The sequence below is a fragment of the Phragmites australis genome, chromosome 22, assembly GCF_958298935.1.
Source record: "Phragmites australis chromosome 22, lpPhrAust1.1, whole genome shotgun sequence".
NCBI lineage: Eukaryota > Viridiplantae > Streptophyta > Magnoliopsida > Poales > Poaceae > Phragmites > Phragmites australis.
Window position 1 is genome coordinate 6717706 of NC_084942.1, and position 10568 is coordinate 6728273.

Below are 10568 nucleotides of genomic sequence, written 5' to 3' on the forward strand. Positions count from 1 at the left end.
CTAGCTCCTCCAGCTTGACTGGATGACAGCTTCAAATAATTAAAAGCTAGAACTTGCCATGAAATGATCCTAGAAATGTAGTATCAAGTGATTAATCTGCATGATATATTGGAACAGTGTTAGATTTTTCAGGATTAAAGAAAATAAAATGGCAACTGCAAAAGAAAATAAACATCCACACAATGAAACATAGCAGGTAACAAACAAATTTCCTTGCAGAACTCGCCATTAGTATAGTGGAACAAACAAATTTTGTAAATTTAGTCTATATTGATCAGTTTCATTCATGAGATGTTCCTCATTGCATGTTGTCTTCGAAGTAAAAACGTTACAATTCAAATGTCTGTACGAAATGAACTTTCCCTTTCCTTCCTAAGAAAACATGAAGCATAGAGCGAGTTTGCTAGAGACACTACGAATACAATTTCAAGATTCCACTTGCAGCTGAATGTTGGGAAATATAGCTAATTGCCCTCCGGCACTGAAGCTGTGAAAGTCATGACACAAAAATTCTGTCTCGAAAAGGCCAAAAGTACGAGGCCATCAGAGTTGAATGAGTTTCAGGCTGGAATCGGTAGACGATGCATGGTGAGGTGAATATGGCGATTTCCCGAATCTAATACTCCTTGAAACGTGTCATTTTGCAAGAAATGAACATTCTACTCCAGGCTCACTATACCCGCGCGCAAATCAGCTATGCCAGATTAAGAAGATTTAACCCGTATCTGCCTCTTCACCTGCATTAAAAAAGAAACTTGACAAGTTGAAAGGCTGATGTTTGGTGCCACTGTCGAAGAATATAGATATAACATTCGAGATTTTTACCTTTACCCCCTTTTGTTTTTTAGCTTTCCAACATGGGAAAAGGCCATGACAACCAGGTCTTCCAGGCTCGGAGCAACTGCGAATTTGAGGCAGTGAGCATGGGCAAATACATTATGAAGTAGCAAGCATGGTGGATTAAAGAACCAGCATGCTATAAGAAAGTTGTTAGTCGGCAGTATGTATATCCTAGAGCTTCCTTTATTAATAAGTTAGCAAGAGAAAAGCCGTATTTACCAATTTTATAATGAGGTTATCTAAAAAATAACAATCACCACAACAAAGCTGGCATACTGCACTGCAAACAGAATGGATCCATCATGTTGAGGACATGGCATAAATGCTAAAAGATTGTTTACTTTCACTCGTTTCCAAATAATCAGATGCCAGATTTCTGAAACAAAAAGTTCTCTATTTAATATGACTGGAAAGAAAAAATGTCCAATTGCATGCTCATCGATGTCCTAGCCAATATGCTGTGTTATCCACTAAAAGTTGCATGTACTACTATATAGATGTTTCTAACATTTAAAAGGAGCAGGATAAAGGCTGGATGCGAGCATCACACCAAAGCATATAGGCTAGGACTTACACGCTCTCTTTGTCGCAATTAGCCATGTCATCGTTGCTATGCAACTTGCTGGGTGAAATGGCATACCCATTTTCACTTCTTCTATTCTGGTGTTTCTGAGGATAACTCTCTACTATCTTCAGAGCTTCTATCTCATGAGCAAGATCCTCATCCGCATGGCTTGAGGGCATAACTAGGGGCATTGAGGACTTCCTTTGGAATTGGCTGTCAAGAACTTGAGACAGAAGCTGATGCCTATCATGTCTTGCTTGATTCATCACACCTGATGTTTGCTTTTCAACAGCCTGAAGCCATGCACTCTCTAACCTTTGCTCGTCATTTATTGATACTTTTGACATCTGGGTGGGAACTTCCGGTCCTCTAGCTTTAGGTATTCCTGAATTTAAAGTAATTGAAACTGACTGCAACCTTTCATCAGCAGCTGGAGTATTCTTATACTTCTCCAGTTCTTTCTTTACTTCATCGGGATGATCGAAACTTGTCCTTGAGGAGTTCAAAGTCCCCTTTAGTCGGTCAATGTTTGATGAGCAACTCAAGACATCAGAGTCGACTCTTCTTACTTTTGGGGCAGCCTCTAATGTTATTTCTTCGTTGATCAATTCAGCTAGTGGACCCATTTTGACTTCCACATTGCATTTCAGTACTGTCTCAATTGAATTTGTTATGCTGCTCAAAAATCTTTGAGCCCGAGACTTTATCCCGCAGTCCTCAAATGCTATAAAGGCAATCGCATAGCCTGAAAGACGAACATGAAAATCGTATCTCAATAACATGGAATAGTTCTTTCTTTTCAAAAAATAAAATGGCCAAGCATTTAAAATACAGGAACCTATGGAGAAACTTTAGTTCAATTTCAGCTTCGAGAGATCTGATTAATCCATTGCGAGCCACCCTAAGCTCTTAACATAATTGAGTTTCTAGTTTGCTCTGCATTTAATTCATCCTCAAGAGCCATCTTAGGATATTCACTATAGTGAAAAATATTCTACATTTTTTTTTTAAAAAAAAGAAAAACCATCGATTGCAGAGATGGAAATTTGTACCTTCAGCTGCAGGTATAAAGATGTATGCTGAAGACAACCTGGAAATAGACTCTAAATCTATTTTCTGATGTTAATATTCTTTTGATGAGCTGTGATCTTGACCTAACTGGTGGTGAATTGGTGGATACAATTCAGCCTGTTTTCTAGAAAAGCAGCTGTGTTCTTTTTTACTTTCTTGGGCCCAGTTTGTTTGGCTCTTTGGGATCCAGATGATTAAGCCACATGTTTAGCCTGTTAGATGTGCCTCCAACCAAGAAGCTGGAAGCCAAGTCCATATAAAGTAGTCTAGAACACCTATCTATACATGCAGTTACTGCTGTGCAGTTAAAAATTTCATCGATTCTGTCACCCCTGTTACTTATGTGGCCTCAACTTTTTTGGAGACCACTGTACCTGACATAGTTCTGTCAAACGTGGGTCACATGTCTGAGGATGAAACTCTTAAATATATGAAAATAATATGCAGATAAAAAAAGCTGATCAATGAGCGCTATGTATTTTGTCTTCAGTCATAACAGTTATGAGTAGCTACACAACAGCAAATGACAAATTATAACTAACTGACTCAGATATGCTCCATGTCGATAGTAAGAGAAAAGACAAGATATGTTTACCTTCAAATTGCGTGATTGATACTAGTTTCCCGTGATCAAGAAGTAGCTGCTGTAATGTCTTGGAGTGGCAGTTTTCGATGCATCTTGTCCAAATCTGGGCAAGGTTATCCGAGTTTCCATTTACCAGAGTCCTTCGCTCATAACAGTTGCCATTCAGTTGATTAGAATTGAGTTGAACTCTATTAACAGACCTACATTCTCCATAAACCAAGTTGTCATTCAGTCTCGACCTAGATGAATGTGACGCAAGGACCTGAGGACTAGACTGAACACTAATTGTTTTGGGGTCAAGTGTTTTATTTGAAATGCCAAAGGCAGATAAAGAATGAGAAACAGTCCTGCTGGACGACGATTCTCTTGCTGCTTCAGACACAACATCATTGGCTGCTTTAGGGTGTTCTCGAGTACTGTCTGTTGGTTGGTTCATGTCTGAACTATGACCACATCCGAGTTTTAGTAGAGCTGCAGTAAACCATGTGGGACGCTCACTTGAAAGCCTTATCTGCTTTTCAGCATCAGAAAGAATCTTCAATGCTTGCTGTAATCTTTCTAACTCTGCATCCGTTACTACAGAACACAAACAAAGCTGTTAGAAGATAGATCAACAGGTTGTAGATTGGATTAACTGCATCTTTTGCAGATGTGCAGTATGGCAATTGGCTGACCAAGCATAGCACAATGAGGCAAAGTCAAATTTATGCAAATGGCAAATTACAGAAGTAGCGACCATAACAGAAACAGTACAGAGCTTCTGTTTGAGCTTTATGTTCAAGATATGAAGCTTGCAGTATAAGAACTTATATACAAATTTATCGACTTACGGTACTAATCTTTAAGATCCATAGTTAGTAGCTTAAGGCTGTTATTCAGACATACTTTATACAAAACAGCATATTCATTTTTCACTGAGAATTTAGAGACATCAATTTGTTTTTAAAATTTATAATATGCACATATCCTGATAGTTTACTTGCAAGGGACATACTATTTGTGTTCTAATATTTGTGTTATTTTCAGTTAGTCAAGTTGTTATAAATGAGAGTAAAAAATGTATTTTTACATGGTTAGGCAACAAAAATGGACAAATTATTAAATATATAGATGGAATGGGAATCTAATTCCACAGCTATTATAGACCACTGGATACAGCATTTTGACTTGAGAATAAAACTATCCATCTTGTAAATGAAAGCTAGCAACTAAATGATCTTCATAAAAAAACTAAACGAAAGATTTAATTATTGCTTACAGTTGACTTCCAGCCATTGCTTACTCAAGAACTCCCATCAGCAATGGTTTTTGGTGCATCAAAAAGAAATGAGGCTTAATATGCATCTCTTGGAATTGGAAATATTGCCTCAAGGATGCAGACGCTGTCAATCAATAACCATGCAATAGCATGTGCGATTTATTCCATTTAATATTTGTGTTTACTGTGAAAAAAATGACACAATCTCAGAAGATTGACTTTTTTGCCTGCCTCATGGGCATTACTGCATGAAAACACTAAAACACGCTGTTCTGCCTTTGTGATATTGATGAATGAAAGAAGCATAAAAAACATTCATTTTTGTTATTCTAAAAAAATGTATTGCAATCACTTCCGTCATTATCGTAGTATAACTGCACTAATGCAGCTGTAGGGCTTTGCCCTACAGTAGCCGTTAAAAAAACTGCACTACTGCAGTAGATTTTATGACACAAAACAAAGCACGACCATGTGATAGTTGTCGACGATTAGTATATCTTACGAATACGTGATTAAGGTAGGGGATACTTCCTCTTGCCGAATCGAGCACCAGAAGACAGAGATTTATACAGGTTCAGGCCTCCCAGAGGATAATAGCTCTATCTCCTGTGTTCTTGTATTGATTTTTGAGACAGATTACCGGGAGGGGGGGGGGGGGTCTTAGCTAGTCTAGATAGGATCTAAACCTAGTCGAAGGTTCCTCGTGTGTAGTCTTAGCGAGATGTCGATGTAGATCGCGATTGCAGAAGGCTTGTGGCTCGTTGCGAGTTGTTTAGCGTCTGTTGTCTCTTGTCCTCCGCAAGGTCCTTTGGCTCCCAGTTGCTGTGTAGCCTCCGGACTCTCTCCCAAGTAGGATTATGTCATCCTTAAATTTAGAGATAGATTTTCTTGTTTAAGAGATATCCTGGCACCTGTGGGCAGTTTCTATACGTCTAGGGACTCCTTTCCCAGATACAATTGTATACTCCGTGAATCAAGGAAACCCCAAGGGATTTGTATACATATAGGACAATCGTATATGGTAGTTTTATACTACTCATCGTCAATAGTTACGATGACAAAATAATAAAGATGGGGAGGGAGAAAGAATGAATGAACTGCAAACACTACAACAGAGTTGGAAGTACTCACAACTTCGACCATCAACTGCTGAGCGATTACAACAAGTAAAATCGGCTAATTTGTAGGTCCCAGCAATGATGTCCATGATGAGCCCAGCTAACTGAGACATTAATGCCATTGGATCAATGCCAGAATCCATCAGCTCTCTAGACCTTTTGATTGTCTCAGCCGTGTCTGCTGACATAGCTATCTCCAGGAGATCGAGCAATTTCTCTTCCGAGACAACACCAACCTGTAACATGTAATTTGAAGTTTAGAGACATTATTGGATTGAATAACTGATCTCACTTGTAAGTCATTCAAAAATAAAGAAAAGGAAGAAGTGTAGCCTGTTCGTCACTCATGTAGGTCGTGTCGAAACTTAGTAGCATTTCAATTCCCTTAAAGGACCATTTTAATGTCTTGTATTATTTCTATAGGGAATATTTAGAAACATAACTACACAAAAAGAAGTGAAGATGACATGGGTGCAGATATATGGTCAAATGACAATAACAACTGCATGAGCATAAATAGTTAAGCACTGATCTATTCAGAAAAAAAACTAGCTGCCTCTCTGATTAGTGAATCAAATCGGGAAAAAAGTTTAAAGAACAAATGCCATACAGATCATAGAATCTACAAACTAGGAAAAAGTTTTTTTTTCATGCAACGCAAAGCAATATTTACTCGTTAAACCGGTTGATCATTGCAAGAAACTTACCAGATCATTGACAAGTGAAGGTGTTATCTTTTTCCCCAACAAACTCAATTGATCTAACATTGTCTCTGCTTCTCTTAGTGAGCCATCTGAGTTCAGAGCTATCAAATCTAAAGCTGCTAATTCAACATCAAGATTTTCCTTAACACAAATTCTCCTCAATCGGCACACAATGTCAATATCCTTGATCTTGGAGAATACGTACTTCTGACAACGTGATATTACAGCTCGAGGCAGGTTGTCAGGGTATATCGTTATAAATAAAAAGACGACACGAGTTAACGGTTCATCAAGAAACTTCATAAATGCCGACCACACTTTGGAAGATACCATGTGGCATTCATCAACAACAAACACCTTATACTGGGACGAAGTTGCAGATGGTGGTGCATTTTCCAGGAAGTTCTTAATTCTGCTTATACTCTTTCTGTTACTTGCATCAAGTTCAATTAGATTTGTTCCGTTTCCACTGAAAAAGTCTGTGCACTCCTTACATATTCCACAGGGTTTGTTATCTCCAGTGGAAAGGCAACACAGAGCTGCTGAAAATATCCTTGCAGCAGATGTTTTCCCTGTTCCACGAGGACCTTGAAAAAGATAGGCAGGAGCTATCCTATCCCTTGTGACAGCATTACTAAGTGATTGTGCTACAATATTTTGGCCAACAACTTCACTAAATGCCTTTGGCCTGTACTTTTGGCTCAAGCTTCTCTGGTCCAACGTTGCCACGTCAGCACCACGAACAGCTAGATCGATCCCATCCTGGCTTTTACAGCTTGACCACCTTTTACCATCCAATCGGCTCGAAGCTTCCATATCAAGCTCCCCTATGTTGGTTGAGAGTTCATCACTTGATGAATCAAATGACGAAGAACCAAAATCACAGCTATTACCCAGAAGTGGCATTCCCCGAGCAGATTTTTTTGAATGTGCCCATTTCATTGAACCAAGTGATCTCTTCTTCCTATGCAATGTCTGACTGCCACATAATAGGCTGCTACCTTTTCGTCGAAGTATAGCAGATAGTGAAGGAGAATAATAACTTCCTTCAGATCCTCTATGTTTTCTCTTGTTTGATGAATTGCAAGGGACATGAAACCTCTGACTTCTCAACAATGCTGATTGGTTAGACTCATCACCGTCGAAAGAAGTAGCAGTCCTTGCATCCCAAGAACCAAAAGTTCTGGTGTTCCTTCTTCCATGCCTGTAATAGGAGCTAGTAGAAACAGGTGTACAAGAAAAGGAAGATCCCTCTCTTCTACCCATTTTCAATAGTTTCGAGGGATTTGAAGAGCTGACACATCCACATGTAGCAAATAGTGGAGATGTAGGGCGAGAAAAGTAACCTCCTTGAAATAGCTCCTGACTCTCTGAGTTGCAGTTCTCGGTATCCTCAGATTGCTCACCAGATTTGCCAGAGTTGACTTGAAGATCTAACAACTTTGAAACAGATGGGTTTCTGACTGCTCCTTTCTTTGACAAAAAACCCTTTCTCCTTCTAGCTATTCTTTTGACAGGAGTACATGATGTTGAGCTCTGAACATTGTAAATGCTGGCTGGAGCGTCCAGACATGCATCACCTTTGGAGTTCAGCCCATTAGAATTACATGGACTGTCCAGGCTTAACTCGCCAGATACTTGCATAGCATTTGCATCTAACTTCAGTCCATTTTCGCTGGACTTGTTAGAGTTCTGCCTCCAATTGTAGAGGTAGACCTTTTTCTGTTTCTTATCACTTTTCAAAGGTGCAGAAGGTGATTCAATGTGCTTTTGTGCTAAATTACCAGCAATCCCACTGTTGTGTATAATGGCAGAAGTTGCCATCAGTGACCTAGAACTCAAAGGCGATCTCCATGTCGAGCAAGTCTCAGGATCCTGCAAGAACCGTGCCTTCTGCAAAGCAGTAAGTTCCTTTCTCAAGTGAAGTTCACTTGGGCCAACACACCCTCCAACCATAGTCCCCATCTCCAACCTAGAATGATGATGGCACGCCTGGCAAGGAGTGAGTATCAAATTAGAGCACTATCCAGGAACAAAACTGCAGTATATTCATTATAAACAATTCAGGTGTTGTATGATTTAACAGCAGATGCAAAGCACAAATACACAAATATGACGCATCTTACGAACGAGACGTGGTATATACACAATATAAAGCCGTGTAGACAGTTTCAGCTTCAGAAGCAGGAAAGCAGCAACTTCAGAAGCAATGCGTGTCTAGAGCAGGAAGTAAGGCACACACGCTCGGGCACAAATAGACTGCAGTCTGGTAGAAAAAGGGAAACTAGTGGCAGTGCACTGACAACCATATGGAATGCAAAACACCATACCAAATTTGGTTCATCTGAAGCGATTACATCTACCAAGTGTATATCCAACGCAATCAAATTGGGGTCCCTATAGCTAGAGGATTAGGATGTTCAAATCATATAACAAATCACTCTATGATGAATAATATCGCTTTATTCATCTACATGTACAAGCAGGTAGACTGCAGATTGTAGATCCCATAAGAGCGCAGATATGTCGACCAATTTATGACCTTAACAAGATGATTGATATGAAGTTACAGTAATTTCTGAGGTAAATATTTTTTATTCCGACCATCAACAATATGATTAAGGACTTCAAATGCATGCCATTAACCTGAGAAGCCAAATCCATGATGCCAAAATTATTAGTTTCAGTGGGCTAGTTATGACATACGGTATCATGCTGGGCAGATCGATGCGTTATAAATCAGAAGCCATCAGTAAAAACAAGTCCCATGGAGCATCACAGCAACTTTTGTCTTAGCAATAAATTAGAAATAAATAAAAACTACAAAATAGCTTATATATTCATAAAAGTGATCCACTAACCAACTTGAACTAGCAACTACAGCACTCTTCCATTTCTAACATTCCTACAGTTTCACATCAGTTAAAAGTGCATTCCATTTACAATGCAAGCATACAAGCTCAATATGAATGATGCACCAGGGAAACAACACTGAAGTAAACAAGGCAGAATGATTGTTACAAAATGATGAATGAATATATCACTAGAAAATTAAGAAAAACCGTATCTTTGGACCTAGAATTATAATATGACATTTTTTATTCGAAATGGTAGCAAATTGGGAGTCAAACAAAATATCAAATTGAAACCAAATTCAGAAGGACGCCCATGTGAAAAGCAAGCCGGATCTTCAGGTGAGGGCACGAGGCAAACAAGGGACATCATCAGATTGCCTTCTAGAAAAGAAAAAAGAATATGAAATTTCTCCGGGGGAAAACGCCCGACGAACCAAACGAAATGCGCGGCGTTGCAGATTTGCGATAGCTAACCAGCAAAGAAAACCAAGAAGCGAAGAATCCCCAGTACCATGAGCGCACAGCAGCATTCCGCCACCAAGATCCGAGTAAGAACAGCAGCAGCAGCAGCAGCAATGACAAAAGATTGCAAGGAGAGGGTTGGAGACAACTCACCGGTCACCACAAAGGAGCCCGCCAACTCGGATCAAGCAATCTGCAGCACGGGAAGGGGGAAAAAGGTTCAAACTGGTCCTAAAAGGTCATCAAGAACCCAATAGGAGTCGAGAAAGGAGGCGCCTTTGGAGTTTGGTGGGGCAGTGAATGCCGGAGATTCGAACCACGCGGGCGGATTTGGAGGATTTGAAAAGATCTGTGTCCCTCTCCTTCCCAGTTCCCACCCTGTCTGTCTGTCTGTCACTCACAGGCACTTCCCTGGCGGGGGTTCTCTCTGCACTGCAGTACAGTGTGTCGGCCGCGCATAATCTATCTTAATAAGTAGTTTTATGTTTGGCAGGAGCAATCCACTCCCCCTTTCCGTTAGATTAACTTCAACTATATTCTTTTTATTTTTTTTCTTCCCGATTATTTTTTAATTACTATTTTCTTTATTTACTCTTATCTTCAATAGTTTTACTTCGAGAGGATTCGTGAAGTGAAAAGAGATATAATCCCGTCCTGAATGGAATGACTTTAAGAATCTCTTCGTGATAGGAACTGTGAAAAGAAACCGTTGAAACGCTAAAGAGAACGAAAATCCCGTTGTGAAGAGATTCTAAACCCTGAAGAGAAATTTGAAGATGGTCTTATAGAATTCCTGCTCCTTCCCTTGCATTTCAAGTCCAAAAAATTCCAACTCAAAAGTTTCAAGTAAAAAAAAATTCCAACTCAAAAAGTTTCAATTCCAAGAAATTTCACGTCAACAGGTTTCAACTTGAAAAATTGAAAAAAAAACAAAAACATGAAAAAGCTAGGGTTTGAAGCACTCCGGCAGAGATGCCTGGTCAGACTGAGGTGTGGTGTGCGCTCGGCGACGGTTCGGGCTCGAAGCACTCGCGACAGAGAGATTAGGAAGGGAGAAATGGGAGAGGGCTTTCCTGTTTTGGCCTTCGGACAGCTAATGAAAAAAAAAA

At 39.6% G+C, this 10568-nt stretch overlaps 1 protein-coding gene across 2 annotated transcripts; it reads right to left on the reverse strand.

The window, feature by feature from the left end:
- Positions 1 to 245: 245 nt before the first annotated feature.
- LOC133905203 (protein STICHEL-like) lies at positions 246 to 9902 on the reverse strand. 2 transcript variants are annotated; one of them, XM_062346938.1, is made up of 7 exons: positions 9613 to 9902; positions 6146 to 8134; positions 5452 to 5674; positions 3072 to 3638; positions 1415 to 2150; positions 826 to 901; positions 246 to 737 (listed from the first exon to the last, which is right to left on the reverse strand). In XM_062346938.1, exons 2-7 carry the CDS (start codon positions 8105 to 8107, stop codon positions 705 to 707), a joined length of 3597 nt encoding a protein of 1198 aa, XP_062202922.1. In that variant the 5' UTR covers positions 8108 to 8134; positions 9613 to 9902; the 3' UTR covers positions 246 to 704. The 2 variants fall into 2 exon arrangements, with proteins under 2 accessions (XP_062202922.1, XP_062202921.1); XM_062346937.1 differs by lacking the exon at positions 9613 to 9902 and adding an exon at positions 9509 to 9608.
- Between the last annotated feature and the right edge of the window lie 666 nt (positions 9903 to 10568).